The sequence below is a fragment of the Macaca fascicularis genome, chromosome 19 (genome assembly GCF_037993035.2).
Source record: "Macaca fascicularis isolate 582-1 chromosome 19, T2T-MFA8v1.1".
Taxonomy (NCBI): Eukaryota; Metazoa; Chordata; class Mammalia; order Primates; family Cercopithecidae; genus Macaca; species Macaca fascicularis.
This window is the reverse complement of record NC_088393.1, coordinates 44790784-44815178: the sequence shown is the minus strand read 5'-3', so window position 1 is coordinate 44815178 and position 24395 is coordinate 44790784. Positions and strand designations below refer to the sequence as shown.

Here is a 24395-nt window from a genome sequence, read left to right as displayed (position 1 = left end):
GGTGTGAGCCACCTTGCTCAGCTTGTAATTAGTTATTATTGATATATTAGAAAGCAACTGATTTTTGTCTGAAAATATCAGCCTTCCTGATATATCTTTCATTATTCTGGTACTTTGTATTATTCTGAGTTGGACTTACTTGTTATATGTTTATGTTGTTTCAAAATATTTATTTTTCTACATTTAACAACATTTTTCATAAGTTATTTCCTAGGGTGTCTATATACTGTTGACTTCCAAGAATTACCAGACATTTCTGTTCATCTAGCAAAGCTAAACTTATTAGATTTATTGCAAAAAAGGGAGAACAACCTCTTGAAAGAGTAGCAGTAGTATCTTAAAATAAGAAACCAGGAAAGTTACTTATCAGGTTTTAGAACGAGACTGGGTAACTTTTTTTCCTTTTTTTTTTTTTTTTTTTTTGAGACGGAGTCTTGCTCTGTTGCACAGGCTGGAGTGCAGTGGCCGGATCTCAGCTCACTGCAACCTCCGCCTCCCAGGTTCAAGCAATTCTCCTGCCACAGCCTCCCGAGTAGCTGGGATTACAGGCACCCACCACCACGCCTGGCTAATTTTTGTATTTTTAGTAGAGACGCGGTTTCACCACATTGGCCGGGCTGGTCTGGAACACCTTACCTCAGGTGATCCACCTGCCCCTGCCCCTGTCTCCCAAAGTGCTTGGATTATAGGCATGAGCCACCACGCCCAGCCTCTTTGTTTTTTTTTTAAAAACGTGCTCCACCGAAAAGTAGCCACTGGGTTTTTTATATATATATAAAATGTATATTATATTTTATATATATATATATATATATATATATATGTATATTACCCGGCCTGCAACTGGGTAATTTTTAAGGCAGGTTTTGCAAAACAGAGCGAACTAGTTGGGATGGGGCTGAGTTTATGACATCATAATTTTAGTGTAGGCCGGGCACGGTGGCTCACACCTGTAATCCCAGCACTTTGAGAGGCTGAAGCGGGCGGCTCATGAGGTCAGGAGATCAAGACCACCCTAGCTAACACGGTGAAACCCCGTCTCTACTAAAAATACAAAAAATTTGCCGGGTATGGTGGCCGGCACCTGTAGTCCCAGCTACTCAGGAGGCTGAGGCAGCAGAATGGTGTGAACCCAGGAGGTGGAGCTAGCAGTGAGCCGAGATGGCGCCACTGCATTCCAGCCTGGGCGACAGAGCTAGACTTCATCTCAAAAATAAATAAATAAATAAATAAATAAATAAAATAGATTTATTCCATTGATTCGAGACTGTCATTCTTTACCTCTAATTAGTTACTTTTTATTTTTAGAAATCTTTTCGTTCTTGTTTCAAGATTGATTTGATAGTAGGTGTTATGTTGTGTGGCTGTTCCTAACTTTTAAATTCATTGTTATTTCATTGTTTAATGTTATGGAATGCCATTTGGTCTGTTTTGTAATTTGTGCCCTTAATTCCAAAGTTTTTGATACCAAGATTAAGATACCTTTTTTTAACCTTTGCCTTCTACTCAGGAGGCTGAGATGGGAGGATGACTTGAGCCCTGAAGGTTGAGGCTGCAGTGAGCTATGATCATGCCACTGTACTCCAACCTAGGGAACAGAGCAAAATCCCCATCTCAGAAAAAAAGAGAAAAGAAACCTCATACACCTTGCCAGTCATTCCCTGTCCTCCCACTCTCAGCCTCTGGCAACCATTAATCTCCTCTGATATCTATAGATTTGCCTATTCTGCATATAAAAAAAGAATCAAGCAACATGTGGCCTTTTGTGAATGACTTTATTTCACTTAGCATGTTTTTGAGTTTCATCAATATAATAGGAGGTGTCAATACTCATTCTTTTTTTATGGCTGAATAATATTCTATTCCATTCTATTATTTCTTTTGTTGCTGTGCTTTTGATATTATTATCTAGGAAACTTTTGTAATCCAAGGTTATGATGATTTACTTCTATGTTATCTTCTATTTTAGTAGTTTTAGCTCTTACTTTTAAGTCTTTGATCCACATTGAGTTAATTTTCATATGTGATATAAAGGGTAGATGCCCAGCTTCATTCTTTTGCATGGGAATATCCAGTTGTGCTAGCACTATTGCTAAAGAGACTCCTTTGAATTTTGTTGGCACCCTTTTTGATAATGAATTAATCATAAATTTGAGATATATGTACCTGTGTGTGTGTATATATATATATGCGTATATACACACACTTTCTGTCAGTACTATATACTACTTGATTTACTGTAGCATTATAAAAAGTTTTGAAGTCACAAAGTATGAGTACTGATACTTGATTCTTGTCTTTCAAGATTGTTTTGGCTATTCTGAGTCTTCTGTATTCGCATATGAATTCAGCTTGTCATTTTCCACAAGAAAAAGGCCGTTGACTTTTTTTTTTTTTGGAGACTGAGTCTTGCTCTGTCACCGGGGGTTGGAGTACAGTAGTGTGATCTTGGCTTACTGCTGTAATTCTCCTGTCTCAGAGTCCCAAAGTGCTGGGATTACAGGCATTAGCCACCGCGCCTGGCTAAGGTATGTTTTTTAAATATATATATAAATACTCTTTCATATGGAGGTGGTTTCCTTTTTTATACAATTGCTAAAACTCTTCTTAGGAATCATTCTTTCTGCATTTATTGACATAATTCATACGATTTTTTTCCTCCATTATTCTGTACTGTGTTGAATTCTATTACTCGACTAACCTTGCATGCTGTAATCCAATTTGGTCATTATGTGTTGATATTTTATCTCTTTTCAATTATATCTGAACTTTTAATGTTTTCTTTAGGTTTCATGAATGGGATTGGATTGTAATTTGTTTTTTTTTTCATTGTCCTTCCTAACGCTGGAATGCTGGGCCCAGTGGCTCATGCCTGTAATCCCAGCACTTTGGGAGGCCGAGGCAGGTGGATCACTTGTGGTCAGAGTTTATGACCAGCCTGGCTAATGTGGAGAAACCCTGTCTCTACTAAAAGTACAAAAATTAGCGATGCATGGTGGCGTGCGCCTGCAACCTCAGCTACTCAGGAGGTTGAGGCAGGAGAACTGCTTGAACCCAGGAGGCAGAGGTTGCGGTGAGCCGAGATCGTACCGTTGCACCCCAGCCTGGGCAACAAAGGGAGACTCTATCTCAAAAAAATAAAAAATAAAAAATAAATAATGTTGGATGTAAGTGTTTCATTAGCTTCATACATGTGTTGTGTTGAGGGAATGTACCCTTTTACCCCCTCTTAGAGTCCGAAGAAACACTCCAGAAAAAAACATCTGAACCTTCAGTTTCCATTGTGCTTTTTAAAAACTGATGCAAATTACGTAATGCTTATAGAATTGTCCAAGTGTTCTGTGTGTTGATTTTGCAGTGGCTGCTTTTTAGAGTTTTATGCATTTCAAGCAAGTTAGTAACATGTTTTTATCATAATGCCATGTTATTGTGTTTGTGCAGTGTGGAGAGCTATAGCTGAGGTACCTGATAGCACTCCTAGGTTGGATATTGTAGCATTTACTTTTTTCTTCATCAGTGTTGAAAGAATTGCATCAGTAACATTAGTTTGAAATAAAATATTTGCCATTGTGGCTCTTCTGTGGTATTTGTGAACTCTATTTTTTTTTTTTTTTTAATTACTGGACTTTTGTCTTATTTTTGTTTATTTTATTGCACTTTTTCCAGCTTCTTGTGATGAATATATAGGTCATCAATTTTCAAGTTTTCTTCTTTTCTCATATGTATTTATATCTGCTTTATAAATTGTTTTTCTACTTCTTTCACTCTATCAAATATAAATGGATACAAACATGCTATTATTTAGTTCAAAATAATTTTATATGGGAATTTAGGTAATACCTCCTTAAATTCTGGGTTGCTTTTTCCTTCCTTTCCCCAGCTTTTTATTTTGAAAATCATCAAGCCAAGTGAGAATATTTTTAAAATATGTATTTGTGTATGTCTGTATGTGTATGTGTATAATATATAATATATATACAGTTAATTACCCTTCACGTAAATTCATCTTTGGTTATTAACATTTTGCCTTACTTTTTCTCTGTATATATGCACCTTTCTTCTTGGCTCACTTGATGGTAAGTAGCAGTTATCATTAAATTTCACCTCTTAACTATGTGCATCTTCTAAGAATAAAGACATTCTCCTTCAAAGTCACAATATTATTATAATAGTAATGTAGTCTTATCTACTATAGTCTATACTTACATTTGTTATACTGTTTCTAAAAATGTCATTTATAAAATCTTTCCAGAATCCATTGTGTATTCATACATTGCATTTAGGTCTTAGCCTTTTTTTTTTTTTTTTTGAGGCCGAGTCTCGCTCTGTTGCCCAGGCTGGAATGCAGTGGTGTGATCTCAGCTCACTGCAACCTCTGCTTCCTGGGTTCAAGTGATTCTCCTGCCTCAGCCTCCGAGTTAGCTGGTGGCACCCACCACCACACCTGGCTAATTTTTGTATTTTTAGTACAGATGGGGTTTCACCATATTGGCCAGGCTGCTCTCGAACTCCTGACCTTGTGATACGCCCGCCTTGGCCTCCCAAAGTGCTGGGATTAAGGCATGAGCCACCACGCCCAGCCAGATCTTAGGCTTTTTATCTTGGTGTTACCCTACTACATTTACCCCTTAGAGTTTGGTTTTTTTGAAGTGTCTACTCCAGTTTTCTTGTGGAATGTCAGGTTTATAGGTTTGATGGTTTCCCCTCATGACTAGAGTAAGGTTAAACATTTTTTGCCAAGAATATTAAAGAAGTAGTGTGTAATGATCATTTTTGTTTGTTCTTTTCTCCACCAACCAAGCAAAGACCACTGGTAATTATCTTTGTTTACAATAACTTTTTAATTGTAGAATAATTTTAGATTTACAAAATTAACAGATTTACAAAGATAATACAGAGATTTCCTGTATACACCTCTCCTACTTTCCACCACCGTTAACATCTTACATGAAGTACATTTGTCAAAACTAGGAAACTGACATGAGACTCTTTATTGGGATTTCCTTCAGTTTTTCCATATAGCTCATATTTCTGTTCCAAGATGCATCCAGTCAGGGGCACCACATTGTATATATTTGTCTTATCTTCCAGTCTCTTCTGTTCTGTGACAGTTTTTTCAGCTTTGCTTTTCATGACTTTGACTGTCTTGACAGACCATGCCAGTAGTGTATCTCCCAGTCCAAGTCTTATTTTTCTTGTAATTTGACTGTCTTGACAGACCATGCCAGTAGTGTATCTCCCAGTCCAAGTCTTATTTTTCTTGTAATTAGGCTGGAAGTAGTAATTTTTAGAAAGACTGTAACAGAGGTGAAGTATGCTTTTCATCACATTACATGGGGGTACATGACATCACTGGTGATATTAACCTTTATCATTTGGCTAAAGTAGTGTCTGCCAGCTTTTTTCACTCCAAATGTACTATTTTTTCCTTTTCCATTCTCTATTCTTTAGAAACAACTTGTTAAGTCTAGCCCACCCTGGGAGCAGGTACACAGGAGTAGAAATTAAGCTTTACATTCCATAGAGTTTAATCTCTAATATCTAGAATTCTTCTATAAGAAATATTTGTTTCTTCTCATTTATACTTCTCATTTATAGACTCATGTATATTTGTTTTATACTTCAAGATATAATCAAATATTACATTATTTCTTTTGCCACCCATACTGTTTCAGCTTCAGACATTGATAGCTCTTTTAGATTGGTACCTGTGTTCATTTAATACCCTGATCCTTCTGTTTTTTGAGGACTTCTTTCCTGGTACTACCTTCAAGTTCATTTTGTTTTCTCCCTCCTGTGGTCCTGGAATCAGCTGTTTCTCCCGGGAGTGTGGTTCCTTTTAGTGGAGAATGGGATTTAAAAACCGAGGTCAGCTGGGCATGGTGGCTCACGCCTGTAATCCCAGCACTTTGGGAGGCCAAGGCGGGCAGATCACGAGGTCAGGAGTTTAAGACGAGCCTGGCCAACATGGTGAAACCCCGTCTCAACTAAAAATACAAAAATTAGCTGGGCATGGAGGCACGCGTCTGTAATGCCAGCTACTCAGGAGGCTGAGGCAGGAGAATTGCTTGAACTCGGAGGCAGAGGTTGCAATGAGCCGAGATCACACCACTGCACTCCAGCCTGGGTGACAGAGCAAGACTCCATCCTCCACCCTCCCAAAAAAAACCAACCAACCAACCAACAAACAAACAAAAAACAAGGTCTGGGTAACGGATATATATGCACATTCACCCATGTATGCTTACATATATTAGTAATTGTCTCTCTATCTGTTTGTATGCATCTGAAGCTAAACATGAGTTCATACTAATGTCTCTGACTCTCATCCAGTACCACAAAATGCATTCTAGTCTTCCTGCCTTGTTTATCTGTAACTTTTTTACCCTGATAGCAAGAAAACTGGCTCTCCCCATCCACCATTTATTTATGTACCTGTTCAACTCCAGTGTACATGTAACACATTTCTGAATTAACCAGTACCTCCATAAGCAACAAGTTTACTCACTTGAGTAGTGTTTGTATATACTTCCTTTAGTGTGTGGCCTTATAATTTTCAGTCAACACATCATTTTCCAAAGTTTGTTATTTTATCATATCACAGTGCACTGTTCAGTATATTGATTACCTACAAGCAGTATATAATTACCAAATATATGTTGTCTAGTTACCTTTGCAGTATTGATTTCTAGCATAACATTTTTTTGTGGTCAGACTACATACTCTATATGATCTTGATCCTTTGAAATACGTTGAAACTTGCTTTATAGCCCAGTATATGGTCAGTTTTTGGGAACAATCTGTGTGTGACTGGAAAGTAACTGAGCTCTGCAGTATTTGAATTGTATCTATGAAGTTCTGGATCTTTATTGATTAAATGTTCCACTCAGACTTTGGATTGTCTTTGCTTAATCAGACTTTGGATAATTTGCTTTCCTTATTTCATACCATGTTAATAGAGAAATACAGAATTATTTATAACCCTTATAAAGAAATAATTTTAACACTTATTAAGAAATCCTCTATGTATATTGTAGTTCGTTAGAAAATAGAGATGGTTAAAACTGCTTTTGAAACATTAAAATCTTGCCGAGTGTGGTGGCTCACGCCTGTAATCCCAGCACTTTGGGAGGCTGAGGTGGGCAGATCGTTTGAGGTCAGGAGTTCAAGACAAGCCTGTCCAACATGGTGAAACCCTGTCTCTACTAAAAATACAAAAATTAGCCAGGCATAGTGGCAAGTACCTATAATCCCAGCTACTCCAGAGGCTGAGGCAGTAGAATTGCTTGAACCTGGCAGGCGGAGGTTGCAGAGCCGAGATTGCGCCACTGCACTCCAGCCTGGGCCACAGAGCCAGATTCCATCCCACCACCCCCGCCCCCCCCCAAAAAAAATTAAAGTCTTGGCTGGATGCAGTGGCTCATGCCTGTAATCCTAACACTTTGGGAAGCTGAGGCAGACGGAGGCGAATCACTTAGCTCCGAGTTCCGAGACCAGCCTGGCCAACATGGAGAAACCTTATCTCTACTAAAAATACAAACAAATTAGGCAGGCATGGTGGTGGTCACCTGTGGCCCCAGCTACCTGGGAGGCTGAGACACAAGAATTGCTTGAACCCGAGAGGCAAAGGTTGCAGTGAGCCAAGATCACACCACTGCACTCCAGCCTGAGTGACAGAGTATTTTTTTTTCTTAAGGATTTCCTGGCCGGGCGCGGTGGCTCACGCCTGTAATCCCAGCACTTTGGGAGGCCGAGGCGAGCGGATCATGAGGTCAGGAGATCAAGACCATCCTGGCTAACAGGGTGAAACCCCATCTCTAGTAAAAATACAAAAAATTAGCTGGGCGTGGTGGTGGGTGCCTGCTGTCCCAGCCACTCGGGAGACTGAGGCAGGAGAATGGTGTGAACCCAGGAGGCGGAGCTTGCAGTGAGCCAAGATTGCACCACTGCACTCCAGCCTGAGAGACAGAGCGAGACTCCGTCTCAAAAAAAAAAAAAAAAAAAGTGTTTTCTTTTTTTTTTTTTTTTTTTTTGAGACAGGGTCTTGCTCTGTTTCCCGGCCTGAAGTGCAGTGGCATGAACACAGCTCACTGCAGCTTTGGCCGCCTGGGCTCTAGCAATTCTCCCACCTTGCCCTCCCAAATATCTGGGACCACAGGTGCATGCTACCATGCCCAGCCAAGTTTTTAAATTTTTTTTTTTGTAAAGAAGAGGTCTTATTGTGTTGCCCAGGCTGGTCTTGAACTCCTGGGCTTGAGCAATCCTCCTGCCTCGGCTTCCCAAAGTGCTGGGATTACAGGCGTGAGCCGCCACTCCAGTCCCTGACTCTGTTTTTGATGTTTAACTGCTGACGACTCCTCTTTTTTTCCCCCTTCTGTTTACTTCTGGGCCAGCTGATAGAAAACCTAGGTGCTCCCTCCTTTACATTCAAACCATGTGAACCCCATCCCATGAGCAGGAACACTCAGCCCAGCACCACGCCCTAACCACCATGCAAACTCCAAGCCAGCCTTTTCCTAATCTCTCAAGTTGTTTTATGACCTGTTTGGGAGCTGCTCTGCTCTCTAGAAAGCCTCATGATGAGAGTTATAAACGTTTTCCTACCTTCTTGGTATATGTGTGTGACATCATTAGTCTTTTTTTTTTTTTTTCCTAAAACAAAAAAACGGGATACATGTGCAGAACATGCACGTTTATTATATAGGTATACATGTGCCATGGTGGTTTGCTGCACCTTTTGACCTGTCCTCTAAGTTCCCTCCCCTCACCTCCCAGCACCCAACAGGCCCTGGTATATGTTATTCCCCTCTCTGTGTCCGTGTGTTCTCATTGTTCAGCTCCCACTTATGAGTGAGAACATGCGGTATTTGGTTTTCTGTTCCTGTGATAGTTTGCTGAGAATGATGGCCTCCAGCTTCATGCATGTCCCTGCAAAGGACATGATCTCATTTCTTTTTATGGCTGCATAGTATTCCATGGTGCATATGTACCACATTTTCTTTATCCAGTTTATCACGGATGGGCATTTGGGTTGGCTCCAAGTCTTTGCTATTGTAAATCCTGCTGCAGGAAACATACATGTACATGTGTCTTTATAGTAGAATAATTTATATTTCTTTGGGTATATACCCAGTAATGGGACTGCTGGGTCAAATGTATTTCTGGTTCTAGATCCTTGAGGAATCGCCATACTGCCTTCCACAGTGGTTGAACTAATTTACATTCCCACCAACAGTGTAAAAGTGTTCCTATTTCTCCACAGCCTCACCAGCATCTATTGTTTTTCCCGACTTTTTAATAATCACCATTCTAACTGGTGTGAGATGGTATCTCATTGTGGTTTTGATTTGCATTTCTCTGATGATCTCTGATAATGATGTTGAGCTTTTCTTCATATGTTTGTTGGCCTTATAAATGTCTTCTTTTTTTTTTTTTTTTTTTGAGATGGATTCTCACTCTGTCACCCAGGCTGGAGTGCAGTGGCTTGATCTCGGCTCACTGCAACCTCCACCTCCCGGGTTCAAGTGATTCTCCTGCCTCAGCCTCCCGAGTAGCTGGGATTACAGGCACCTGCCACCATGCCTGGCTAATTTTTTTTGTATTTTTAGTAGAGACAGGGTTTCACCATGTTGGCCAGGCTGGTCTTGAACTCCTGACCTTGTGACCCACTCGCCTTGGCCTCCCAAAGTGCTGGGATTACAGGCGTGAGCCACCACACCCAACCAAATGTCTTCTTTTGAGAAGTGTCTGTTCATATCCCTTGCCCACTTTTTGATGTATTGTTTGGTTCTTGTAAATTTGTTCCATGTAATTTATGGATATTAGACCTTTGTCAGATGAGTAGGTTTCTCCCATTCTGTAGGTTGTCTGTTCACTCTGATGATAGTTTCTTTTCCTGTGCAGAAGCTCTTTAGTTTAATTAGATCCCATTTGTCAATTTTGGCTTTTGTTGCAATGGCTTTTGTCATTTTTGTCATCAAGTCTTTGCCCATGCCTATGTACTGAATGGTATTGCCTAGGTTTTCTTATAGGGTTTTTATGGTTTTGGGTTTTACAGTTAAGTCTTTAATCCATCTTGAGTTGATTGTTGTATAAGGTGTAAGGAAGGGGTCTAGTTTTAGTTTTCTGCATACGGCTACCCAGTTTTCCCAGCACCATTTACTGAATAGGATATCCTTTCTCCATTGCTTGTTTGTGGCAGGTTTGTCGAAGATCAGATGGTTGTAGATGCATGGTGTTATTTCTAAGGTCTCTTTTCTGCTCCATTGGTCTATATGTCTGTTTTGGTACCAGTACCATGCTGTTTTGGTTACTGTAGCCTTGTAGTGTAGTTTGAAGTCAGGTAGCATGATGTCTGCAGCTTTATTCTTTTTGCTTAGGATTGTCTTGGTTGTACGGTGTCTTCTTTGATTCCATATAAAATTTAAAATAGTTTTTTTCTAATTCTGTGCAGAATGTTAATGGTAATTTGATGGGAATAGCATTGAATCTATAATTTACTTTGGGTAGTATGGCCATTTTCACGATATTGATTCTTCCTATCTATGAGGATGGAATGTTTTTCCATTTGTTTGTGTCCTCTCTTATTTCCTTGAGCAGTGGTTTATAGTTCTCCTTGAAGAAGTCCTTCACATTCCTTGTTAATTGTGTTCCTAGGTATTTTATTCTCTTCGTAGCGATTGTGAATGGGAGTTCATTCATGATTTTGCTCTCTGCTTGTCTATTGTTGGTGTAAAGGAATGCTTGTGATTTTTTCACGTTGATTTTGTACCCTGAGACTTTGCTGAAGTTGCTTATCAGTTTAAGGAGTTTTTGGCCTGAGATGATGGGGATTTCCAAATATAAAATCATGTTATCTGCAAACAGAGACAACTTGACTTCCTCTCTTCCTATTTGTATACCTTTATTTATTTCTCTTGCCTGATTGCCCTGGCCAGAACTTCCAGTACTATGTTGAATAGGAGTGGTGAGAGAGGGCATCCTTGTCTTGTACTGATTTTCAAAGGGAATGCTTCCAGCTTTCACCCATTCAATATGATATCGGCTGTGGGTTTGTCATAAATAGCTCTTATTAGCTCTTATTGTTTTGAGATGTGTTCCTTCAATACCTAGTTTATTGCCAGTTTTAAATTTTAACATGAAGGGATGTTGAATTTTATCAAAGGCCTTTTCTGTAGAGATATGTTCCATCAATACCTAGTTTATTGCCAGTTTTAAGTTTTAACATGAAGGGAAGTTAAATTTTATCAAAGGCCTTTTCTGTATCTATTGAGATAATCATGTGGTTTTTTTGTCTTTGGTTCGGTTTATGTGATGGATTACGTTTATTGATTTGTGTATGTTGAACCAGCCTCGCATCCCAGGGATGAAGCTGACTTGATCATGGTGGATAAGCAATATAGTGAGACCCTGTCTCTACACATAATTTTAAAATGAGCCAGGCGTAGTGTTGTGCATCTGTAGTCCTAATTACTTGAGAGGCTGAGGTGGGAAGATCGCTTGAGCTGGAAGAGTACAAGGCTGCAGTGAATTATGATTGGGCTACTGTACTTCTGCCTGAGTGACAGAGCAAGACCCTGTCTTGATGATTGATTGATTGATAGCTAGATGGATGGATAGATAGATAGATAGATAGATAGGTAGATAGATAAAGATAGAGAGACAGACAGAGTTAGCAGGTACTGCCTTTCTAAAGAAAGAACATTTACCCTGAAACATAAAGGATGAGAAGGATTCAGCCTGTGAAATGTCTAAGTCCAAGGACTCTTGAGCAGTTAAACAGTCTGTGGACAGCATTAAGTGTTGTGGCAAGTTGTATAGTTGGCCCTTTGTATCCATGACTTCTGCACTCATGGATTCAACCATCTTCAGATCAAACATATATTTTTAAATTGTGAGAGTACTGACCACATACAGACTTTTTTCTTGTCATTATTTTCTCAGTAATACAGTAGGACAGCTATTCACATAGCATTTACATTGTATTAGGTATTGTAAGTAATCCAGAGATGATTGAAAGTATACAGGAAGATGCGTATAGGTTATGTGCAAATACTATGCCATTTTATATCAGGGACTTGGGCATCTGTAGCTGGATTGGGTTTTGGTATCTGCAGGAGGTCCTGGAACTGATCCTCCACAGATACGAAGGGGCAATTGTACTATATTCTTGGTGTTGCAAAGAGGAACTATGATAGAGAATAGGAAGCAAAGAGTTAGTTGTTTTGACATGAGACCTCCTAGGTAAGCAGCAGTCCTTGGAAAGGGATTTGTATTTTATTCTAAGAACAATGAAAAATCACTTGAGGAACTTAAAGGATGTATTCTTAAACACTGACCTGCATCTAAATCAGTGATAGGTTCAAAATAAAGATGTCAAGGTTTTTCTCCTCTCAGTTTTAATTCACTTGGTCTTTGACAGTGCCAAGATGGCAGATTTGGAACAAGCTTGTCAAAAATTCTAGCCCCACCTAAATGTTACATATGTCCTCAATAAGTAATTTCACTATCTTACTTAAACTCGTATACATCTCTGAACTCTTCTTGGCCTTTTTCAAATTTCATAACCATATTTTTGAATTCTGTATGCCATTCACTTATTGTGAGGGTTGGTTTTTCTTTGTTTCATAAAGTTTCTTGTTCTCTGGTATAGAAACAAATTTTTTTTGTTGTCCTTTTTTGTTTCAGATTTGGATTTACAGTGTGAGATAATCAGCTACATAGAAGTACCCACTTATGAAACAGGTATATCCTCTGTACAACTTCAGAGCATATATAAGAGAGAGAAACTCTATGAATGTAAGAAGTGTCAGAAGAAATTCAGTAGTGGTTATCAACTTATTCTACATCACAAGTTTCATATTATTGAGAGACCCTATGAATGCAAAGAGTGTGGGGAGAACTTTCGTAGTGGTTATCAACTTACTCTCCATCAAAGATTTCATACTGGTGAGAAACCCTATGAATGTACAGAATGTGGGAAGGACTTTAAAAGTGGTTATCAGCTGACTGTGCATCAGAGATTTCATACTGGTGAGAAGACCTATGAATGTAGGCAATGTGGGAAGGCCTTTATATATGCCTCACACATTGCTCAACATGAGAGAATTCACACTGGTGGGAAGCCTTATGAATGTCAGGAGTGTGGGAAGGCCTTTAGTCAAGGTGGACACCTTAGAATTCATCAGAGAGTTCATACTGGCGAAAAACCATATAAATGTAAGGAATGTGGGAAGACTTTTAGTAGGCGCTCAAATCTTGTTGAACATGGGCAGATTCATACTGATGAGAAGCCATACGTATGTGAGAAATGTGGAAAAGCCTTTAGAAGATGTCACCAACTTACTGTACATCAGAGTGTTCACACTGGTAAAAAGCCATATGAGTGTAAAGAATGTGGGAAGGGCTATACGACTGCCTCATACTTTCTTCTACATCAGAGAATTCATAAAGGTGGAAAACCCTATGAATGTAAGGAGTGTAAGAAAACCTTTACTTTGTATAGAAATCTTACTCGGCATCAGAATATTCATACTGGTGAGAAACTTTTTGAATGCAAGCAATGTGGGAAGACCTATACTACTGGTTCAAAACTCTTTCAACATCAGAAAACTCATACTGGCGAGAAACCCTATGAATGCAAGGAATGTGGAAAGGCCTTTACCTTGTATGGCTACCTTAAACAACATCAGAAAATTCATACTGGCATGAAACACTTTGAATGTAAGGAGTGTAAGAAAACCTTTACTTTGTATAGAAATCTGACTCGACATCAGAATATTCACACTGGTAAGAAACTTTTTGGATGTCAGGAATGTGGGAAGGCCTATAGTACTGGCTCAAACCTTATTCAACATCAGAAAATTCATACTGGTGAGAAACCCTATGAATGTAAGGAATGTGGAAAGACCTTTAGCTTGCATGGATATCTTAATCAACATCAGAAAATTCATACTGGTGTGAAACCCTATGAATGTAAGGTATGTAGAAAAACCTTTACTTTCTATAGAAATCTTACTCTACATCAAAGTATTCATACTGATGAGAAACCTTTTGAATGTAAGGAATGTGGGAAGACCTTTAGACGTACTTCACACCTTACTGCACATCAGAGCATTCATGCTGATAAAAAACCCTATGAATGTAAAGAATGTGGAAAGGCCTTTAAAATGTATGGCTACCTTACACAACATCAGAAAATTCATACTGGTGGAAAACCTTATGAATGTAAAGAATGTGGGAAGGCCTTCAGTCGTGCTTCAAACCTTGTTCAACATGAGAGAATTCATACTGGTGAGAAACCCTATGTGTGTAAGCAGTGTGGGAAAACCTTCAGATATGGTTCAGCCCTTAAAGCCCATCAGGGAATTCATAGGAGCACAAAAGTCTAAGACCATAAAGAGTACGAGCTCGCCATTCATCATCAGACAGTCCACACTGGTGAGAAATGATGGAATGTTAGTCTTACAGGTATGGCTTTAGCAATTGAGAGAGTTCAAAATGCAGTTCTTGCCACATTAGAAAGCATTCGATGTTGATATTTTAATGGAACATCTGACTGTTCAATGGTAAATTAAGAAAAAAACAAAAACAAAAACAAAAACAAAAAAGGAATCCCAGTTTCTTCATGCCTACAACATCCATGGCATGGATTTTTTTATATAAACTTATTAATTAAAAGGATGACCAAAAGCCTTTCATACTAGATTTCAATGGCTGTATTACAAATTACTCCAAGCCTTAATGTCTTACCACAACAGTAAACATCACTCATAGGTTCTGAGGGTCAGAAATTCGGGAAGAGACTTAACTGAGTGCTTTTGGATTGGTTTTTCCTTGAGCTTGTGGTCTTCTGAGGACTTGTTGGGGCTGAAGGGTCTGTTTTCCAGGTGACTCGCTCGCACTGGTGGGCTGGCTTAGAGAGTGAGAGTGCCAGGAGAAAGCTGTCCTCATCCACGGTGGGTTCAATTTACAAGAGGAAATCCCAGCCTGAGCGTAGTTGATACTACAAATGAATGAGACTTTGGAGTTTTTTTCTTTTTTTTGAAACAGGGTCTTGCCGTGTCACCCAGGCTGGAGTGCAGAGGCATGATCATAGCTCACTGCACCTTTCAACTTCTGGGCTCAAGCAATTTGGGTGGCTTCTTGAGGATATTTTGCATGACGTAGAAATATAAGCAATTTGTATTCAGAGTGCCAGTCATGGTGTTTTAAAAATATGCCCTCAAATTATTTGAAACTCTACCCTTCAAACTTGAAGTCTGGCCGGCCATGGTGACTCATGCCTGTAATTCCAGCACTCTGGGAGACCGAGGCAGGCGAATCACTTGAGGTCAGGAGTTTGAGACAAGCCTGGCTAACATAGTGAAACCCCATCTCTACTAAAAATAAAAAACTAAAAAACTAGCCAGGCGTGATGGTACATGCCTGTAGTCCCAGCCACTAGGTAGACTGAGGCAGGAGAATCGCTTGAACTTGGGAGGCAGAGGCTGCAGTGGTGAGCTGAGATTGTGCCACTGCACTCCAGCCTGGGCAAAAGAGTGAGACTCCATCTCAAAAACAAAAACAAAAAACAAAAAAAACAGAAGTCCAGTTTGCCTCCCTTTGCATGTGAGGTGAACCTAGTCACTTGCTTCTAATGAACAGAATCTTCAGGATCGCCTTTCCCTAGTGCTCATGCTCACTTGTTCATTCACTCTCATGCAGATCCGGCCTCCTCTACGTTGGGCTTCTGCAGAGGCTGCTGACAGAACCTTTTATAGAAATTTCATTGAGTGATGATTCTCATAATTATCACATTAGATATTTCTGGGGTCTTAACCAAGGGTTTTTAATAGTCATACTCTATTCTTTGGAGAACAGATAACCTGCTGTGAAGTGCCCCTTCTGCTCCCTCTCTGAAATAATCACTGTGTTAATGTTGAGGCCATGCTTCCCATGGGCTGCCCCCAGCCCCTTTTCTGTAACAGAAGTATTCATACTAGTCAATTCTTATGAAACCCAGACCCTTCAGCTGGGGAACTGTGAATCAGCTTCCCATCAGCCAGGCTTAAACTGTCTTCATAGCCCTGCGTTTTCATAGTTTTTCTACCAATCTTGCTTCATTCCTCTCCTTCAGAGCCATCCGTCTTGAACCGTGACCTGAAGGCTTTCACTGCCTTTCCTGGACCTCTTTTTCATTCATAGCCCCTTCCTTCCTTCTGATCTGACCTTGTTTTTTGCTTTTCAGAGGATCAGTATGAACACATACCCTAAGGTTACCTATATACTATGTTTCCCTAACAGTGCTCTGGATTTTGTCTTTGTCCAGAGACCATTTCTGAAGTTTAGCATCATTTGCTTTCTGGAGAGGTTGGGAGTTTCCAAAAGCAAGTCCTGGTTCACTTCTGTTTAACAATCTTTTTCTAGCTTATCTCACTTCTAGCACTTAAGCAACAAGAGCCAGAAGACACCGTCAACACTCTGCTTGGAAGTCTCCTAAGCTAAATTACCCACTTTTTTTTGTTGCTGTTGTTTGTTTGTTTTTGTTTCTTAAAGACACAATCTTGCTTTGTCACCCAAGTTGGAGTGCAGTGGTATGATCATAGCTCACTACAACCTTGAACTCCTGGGCTCGAGTGATCCGCCCGTCTCAGCCTTATGAGTAGCTAGGACTACAGGTGTATGCACAACTACACCTAGTTAATTCTTTGTGGTTTTTTTTTTTTTTTTTTTTTGGTAGAGATGAGGTCTCTCTATGTTGCCTGAGCTGGTCTCAAACTCTTGACCCTCCTCCTACCTTGACCTCCCAAAGTGCTGGGATTATAGCGCGAGCCTGGCCCAGTTACACAGTTCTGTATGTATTATTTTATACTTTTCACAGTTACCACATGCAGCAATGTTGCTTTCTGCTGTTACATAACGAGAATCCCTTCCCCATAGTCTCCAGTAACATTTTTCAGTTTTCTTTAAAACCTCACTAGGAGCCTCTTCAAAAATATCCAGGTTTCTGCTAATAATATTTTCTAGGCCCTTCCAATTTCCACACAGTTTGTGGTCCCAATGCCCCTCTGACATTTATAGCTTTTTGTTTCAATAGCATCCCTTGTCTAGGTACCAGAATCTGTTATCTCATGCCACATTTCAGAGAACCCGAAGAATTACTGGCTTAAAATGCCAATAAATATGTATTTTTCTCACAGTTTTTGTGACTCAGAAATTTGGGAGCGACTAAGCTGGGCAGTTCTTACTCCAAGTGTCTCAAGAGGTTGTGCTTATCTAAAGGCTTGACTATAGCTAGAAGATATGCTTTCAAAGGCTTGGTTCTGTGGCTAAGTTTATACTGGAAAGTGGTTTCTTCTCCCATGGGGCCTTGTCCATAAGCTGCTTGAGTGTGCTTGTGACGTGACAATTGGCTTTTCTCAGATGTGATCCTTTTTATAATCTCCCTTTGGAAGTTAGTTCTACCACATTCTATTTGTTACCAACAAGTCATTAAGTCTGGCCTACATTCAATAAGAGTGGAATTAAGTTTCACCTTTTTTTTTTTTTTCTTGGAGGCAGGATCTTTCACTGTCGCCCAGTGGAGTGCATATGGCTCACTTCAGCCTCAACCTCCTGGGCTTCAGTGATCCTCCTGCTTCAGCTTTCCGAGTAGCTGTGCACCAGGTGTGCGCCAGGTATGCATCACCATGCCCAGCTAATTTTTAAATTTTTTGTAGAGATGGGGGTCTCACCAACTTGCCCAGGCTCGTCTCAAACTCTTGGGCTCAAGCAGTCCTCCCACAGTGTTCCCAAAGTGCTGAAATTATAGGCGTGAACCACCATGCCTAGCCCACTTTCACCTTTTAAAGAGAGAAATGTCAAAACATTTGCAGACATATTTTTATTTTAAAATCACCACACCTGACACCACTCAATCATTGTTGAGGTCTTGAAAATTAGTACTAATAAACTAACTTGTTAATGTCATGTATGCAGTAGTGCTTTTAGCCACAGCTCATGCCTTACCTGTCATCACTGCCACATAACTCCCTGTGTGTCATTAGCCAAGATATTTATCATCTATGGGAATTATTTGCAAAGTATAATCAAGAGCCTACATGAAACCCAGGCATGGCGGTGCACACATGTACTCTCAGCTACTCGGGAGACTGAGGCGGGAGGATCACTTGAGGCAAGAGTGTGAGGCTACAGTGCTGTATGATGGTGCCTGTGAATAGCCACTGCACACCAGCCTGGCTTTTTTAGGCCCCGTCTAAAAAGAAAAAAGGTACATAAGAGTCCTATTATGCAGATGTGGCCCAAATTATACTTGTCAAAATCTGGGAAGACTGTTTGGCATATAGCCTCATGCTCAATAAATATGAGCTATTGGCCGGGTACAGTGGCTTACGCCTGTAATCTCAGCACTTTGGGAGGCCGAGGTGGGTGGATCACATGTCAGGAGATTGAGACCATCCTGGCTAACATGGTAAAACCCCATCTCTACAAAAAATACAAAAAATTAGCTGGGTGTGGTGACACCACCTGTAGTCCCAGCTACTCTGAAAGGCTGAGGCGGGAGAATCACTTGAACCTGGGAGGCGGAGGTTGCAGTGAGCCGAGATTGTGCCACTGCACTCCAGCCTGGGAGACAGAGCGAGACTCCATCTCAAAATAAATAAATAAATAAATATGAGCTATTATGGATATCGTCATTATTTGTGTTGCTGATAATTAATTTTTATGAAAGATTCTAATAGCATAATTAATTTATTTAGAACAGCTTAAAGCCACTCATCTATTAAATTTTATATAATTTTGGAAATTAAAAATACGATTTTTGTGTGTCTGAAGATTTTGGCCAGGTGCAGTGGCTCACACCTCTAATCCCAGCACTTTAGGAGGCCAAAGCTGGCAGATCACCTGAGGTCAGGAGTTCAAGACCAACCTGGGCAACATGGCAAAACCCCATCTCTCCTAAAAATACAAAAATTAGCTGGGCGTAATGGCACACACCTGTAATCCCAGCTACTCGGAGGGCTGAGACACGAGAATCACTTGAACCCGGGAGGCGGAGGTTGCAGTGAGCCGAGATCACACCACTACACTCCAGCTTCAGTGACAGAGCAAGACTCCGTCTCAAAAAAAAAAAGAGAGACTTTGCATATCTTGTTTTGTTTTGCTTTTGCTTTTTTCATTTTTTGTGGAAATGGGGTCTAACTATGTTGCCTAGGCTGGTCTCAAACCTCTGGCCTCAAGCAGTCCTCCTGCCTTGGCTTCCCAAATTACTGAGATTATAGGCATGAGCCACTGTGCCTGGCCAAGATTTTGATAATAGCCAACAATTCATATTCTCTGTTCACAATTTAAGATAAAGTAGGAATTAATAATGGACTATCAAGAAGTAAATTGTTCTCTTTGAGGTTTTCCCTAAATTCGAAATGTACATTTTAATTTAACATACAGAAAAATTGAAATAATTGTTTAGTAACCCACCATATATGTTTACATTCATGTTACTTGCTTTATCTTATTTCAGCTCTTTTTATCTGCTTATGTATGGGTTATTTCTGTATCATTTGAGAGTAAGTTGTAGATATCATGGCACTTTGCCTTTAAATATTTGCAAATTTCCTGGATAACTGTGATACTATAATCATACTGGAAAAACTTAATAATTTCTATAGTGTCTTCAAATATGTGCCCAAAGATTTTTTATAACTACTTATTTTCTGATCAGTATCCACTCTTGGTTAATTCATTGCATTTGGGATTTTTAAAATTTATTCTTTTTCTCTAGGATAATATCTCCACTTTTTCATGCTTTTGAATTTTTTTTTCTTTTTTTTTGAGACAGAGTTTCACTCTGTCACTAGGCTGGAGTGCAGCGGTGCGATCTCGGCTTACTACAACCTCTGCCTCCCAGGTTCAAGCAATTCTGCCTCAGCCTCCCAAGTAGCTGGGACTACAGGCGCGTGCCACCACACCCAGTTAATTTTTGTATTTTTAGCAGAGACGGGGTTTCACCATGTTGGCCGGGATGGTCTCCATCTCTTGACCTTGTGATCCGCCCACCTTGGCCTCCCAAAGTGCTGGGATTACAGGCGTGAGCCACTGCGCCCAGCCTGAATTTTTCTTTTTTAAGTACCCGGAGAATGTCCCACATTCTTGATTTTTGCTTCACAGTATGATTTAACTTGTTGCTCTGTCCCTCGTGTTTCCTATAAATTGGAAGTTATGTCTAGAAAATTCATTAGGTTGAGATTAGGTTGAGATTTTTGTCAAGAACATCTCATGAATGATGCTGCAGACTTGTGAAAGCATATCAGTTTTTTACATGATTATTTATGCTACATTGTAAAGCTGCTTAAAGAGGCACCTGTCAGCTCTCCATTGAAAAACTCCATTTTGCATTAGTAATTTGATGGGTGCTACATTGATCCATTAATTTGAAAATATAATACCTTTAATTCAGGAAACAAAGATTGAAACAAAAAGATGTTTTTGTATTCATCTCTCTGTATAGTACATATGAACTGCCTGTTAAAGGCTAGACTATAAATCTGTGGATAAAAACTGTTAATATATGAGGCCAGAAGAAAGGAAAACAAATATACCAATATTAAGAAAAAATTAATAAAACTAGATAAAGAGATTGATGATTAGGAAATACAACTAGTTTTTATTCAAATCCTACCCCATCCCATTTTGTGGAACATGAGCTAAATCTCTAGATATAATCAAGAAAAATTTTAAAAGATATAAAGAAAATGTTTTAAATTAAAAGTTAATTTTTGCCAGGCACAGTGGCTCACGCCTATATTCCCAGCGCTTTGGGAGATGGATCATTTGAGGTCAGGAGTTCAAGACCAGCCTGGCCAACATGGTGAAACCTCATCTCTACTAAAAATACAAAAATTAGCTGGGCATGGCGGCATGCGCCTGTAATCCTAGCTACTTGGGAGGCTGAGATGGGAGAATCACATGAACCCGGGAGGCAGAGATTGCAGTGAGCCGAGATCATGCCACTGCACTCTAGGCTGGGCAATAGAGCAAGACCCAGTCTCAAAAGAAAAAGTTAATTTTTGGTGTTTATACCAAAATACTTAGCAATCTCTAATGTATTTTGAGAAGGAATTATATTTGTAAAAGACTATAGTTTTTCATTAAAAAAAAAGAATATAGTTTTTCAAACATGACATAGATATTGTAGGAAATCAGAATTTTTAAAAGATGACTGAAAACAAGATGAGTTTCACTCATTAGGGTAAATTTCCGAGTATGATATCAGCAAACTCTAACATTCTTTTAAAATAATTGTGCAATAGTCATTTTTCTGGCAGAGTCAATTCATTCTTCTGGTTCAATATATTCTAGACAAATGAAAGAAAAGGAATGTTGATCTATGTTTATCCTTGTAATTTTCTAAGCTTTATATACAGTTTTGTAAATGGGATGAATTATGTGCACATGATACCATCAATTCTAAAAACTACCTTTTTAAAAACCTTTTGGAAATCAGGATTGCAGTTGATAACTACCTAAACTCACTTCCAGCCCTATAAAAATTACTTTTCCAAACTAAGGAGCATCACACATTATGCATTGTCAGCCAACAGTCTGTAGTGTCAGCGTGATCACGCGTTGCGTCTGTAGTGTCAGCGTGATCACGCGTTGCATCTGTAGTGTCAGCGTGATCACGCGTTGCGTCTGTAGTGTCAGCGTGATCACGCGTTGCGTCTGTAGTGTCAGCGTGATCATGCGTTGTGTCTGTAGTGTCAGCATGATCATTCGCGTCAGCATGATCATTCGCTGTGATCTGCATACTGATATCCCTTTTGTCCACAAAGGGAATAATTCACTATTAAATACTAACATCATTTGCCCTAATCTATTTTAAGTTTTGATAATGAAATAAAACACAATGCAGAATGATTTTGCTATAGGTTAGATGACCACTGTACTTGATAATTGAAAAATGGTTTGTGTTCTTAGACAAGCCAGTGAAGCACTCTCCTGCTCCTGGAACAAACAAAAGCCACATGATTAGCCTCTCACAAGACTGGCGTGCGCTGTGGTGTAGAAAGTTTGTTTGCCTTTCCATAACCCAGTGTATCCAAGAATTACCTCAGAACTTCCATTTCTATTAATATTACCTACTAACACTTAAGTCTGAGTGTGGTGGCTCATGCCTGTAATCCCAGCACTTCAGGAGGCCGAGGTGGTTGGATCACTTGAGGTCAGGAGTTCAAGACCAGCCTGGCCAACATGGTGAAACCCCATCTCTACTAAAAATACAAAAATTAGCCAGGTGTGGTGGCGCATGCCTGTAATCCCAGCTGCTCTGGAGCCCGAGGCAGGAGAATCACTTGAACCTGGAGGTGTAGGCTGCAGTGAGCCAAGATTGTGCCACTGCATTCCAGCCTGGGTGACAGAGTGAGACTGTTTCAAAAAAAACAAAAAACAAAACAAAAACTGGAACATGAAACCGTAAGCTGAAATGCTGCCAACCAAAAGCTGAATGACCCTCAAACTGGAATTTCAGCATTCTGTCAGGTGATTAATCCTGGGAGAATGTAGTCAGCTCACATGATTATAGGCAAGTAACCACCTTTTTCTGTACTCATACTACTGTTACTTTTCTACAAAATGAAAAACCTAAATGTGGTTTTTGTTTTGTTTTGTTTTTTGGATTTTTTTTTTTTTTTTTTTTTTTTTTTTTTTTTTTTTTTTTTTGAGACGGAGTTTCGCTCTTGTTGCCCAGGCTGGAGTGCAATGGTCCGATCTTGACTCATCGCAACCTCTGCCTCCCAGGTTCAAGCAATTCTCCTGCCTCAGCCTCCTGAGTAGCTGGGATTACAGGCATGCATCACCATGCCTGGCCAATTGTTTTTTGTATTTTTAGTAGAGACGGGGTTTCTCCATGTTGGTCAGGCTGGTCTCGAACTCCCGACCTCAGGTGATCCGCCTGCCTCGGCCTCCCAAAGTGTTGGAATTACAGGTGTGAGCCACCATGCCTGGCCTAAGTGTTTTTAAACTCTCATCCTGATCAGTATTTAGGTTATAGATAAGTTTTTAAAACTCTACTTAGAATATTGTTTCAGAGGAGTCTGTAAATAACAAAACTCTATAATTGCAGTCATAGCTGATGTATATTCTTGGATCTTTTCCAAATGCTCTTCTACTCTTGTAATTTCTAGTCTGGTCAGCTGGAAGTAAAAGTATCCAGTAACTCCACTTGTCCACCTAAAAATATATTTATTTTTTTAACTAACCCATTAAGTATTTTTTATATGTATTTATTGGCCAATCATGTTATTTACTGTGACTTTCCTGTTTGTTTCTTTTGCTCATTTTCTCAACCTGCTGATTTATGAATACACACACATACTCTAGATCTTGATTCTTTCATTACTTTATATATAATATCCTTTTCCTGGACAGTAACTTTTTAAAATGCATTCATGATTTTTCTGATACTGATAGTTTTCCCGCATACTATCATATTATATTTGGACATTACCATTATCAGTCTAACCATAAACTGGTAATCTATTTATATTTTTAATAGTATGTGAGATTTCTATGTGTTCAGTCAGATTATCTATGAATGGAAATTAATTTTCTTTTAAAATCATTATTATTTCTTTACTTTTATTAAAATAAATATGATTATGCCAAGTATTGGGGTAATAGCCAGTGTCTTAGTTGTTTAGCCAGTTTAATGGAAATCAGTACAATGTTTTACCATTCAACTAATATTTACTTTGTTGTATGCAAGTATGCTTTATAATTAGGGCTAACTTCTTATTTTTTTTCAAATCCCATCACTTCTTTTGCTTTGTTCATATATCATTCTCCTCTGCTATTTTAATGTTATAATTCATACTGATTTCTTGTTTTAAACCATTTCTGAAATATAATATGCTTAGCTGTGGTATATTATTATTTTGATAAGCTGCTTATCTTATGAATATTTTGTTCGGGATTTTTGTACAAATATTCAAAATTGGTATTATTAGCATTCATATATTAATATTCAAAATTAAGAATATTTTTAAACTTTTGTTATTGCCATTATTTGTTTATTAAAGGTTAGATAAAATTTGGCTTTAAACCCCATATGGTCCTGTTTTTCTTTATTTTGTTTTCCTTCTTACAGTTTTAATATTGGATTGTTAAACACTTTTCCAAAATCACCTGATACTCTATTTGAATTTTGCTTTATATGAAAGCTACAGATTAACCGAGCTGAGTACCTGCCCCAGCCACAGTGCCTCTGAGCACTGCACATCATGGTATTACCACTGGGTTCCACATAAAAGAAGCATCCCCACATGAACCCCTCAATGAAAATCAAGCATTATGTGTTCTTGGCAATACGATGCTGGGAGCTCAGAACTCTTTTTTTTTTTTTTTTTTTTTTTTTTTTT

General features: G+C 39.2%; 1 protein-coding gene across 4 annotated transcripts in view; it reads left to right on the top strand.

Annotated features, from left to right (window-relative positions):
- Positions 1-24084, top strand: part of ZNF573 (zinc finger protein 573) — a 58232-nt gene extending 34148 nt beyond the window's left edge. For all 4 annotated transcript variants that reach the window (XM_015441730.3, XM_074023391.1, XM_005589048.4 and 1 more), the window contains one exon: positions 12688-24084. In XM_015441730.3, coding sequence (XP_015297216.3) covers positions 12688-14390 — 1703 coding nt within the window. In that variant the 3' untranslated portion in view covers positions 14391-24084. The remainder of the gene's footprint in view (positions 1-12687) is intronic.
- The last annotated feature ends 311 nt before the right edge of the window (positions 24085-24395 follow it).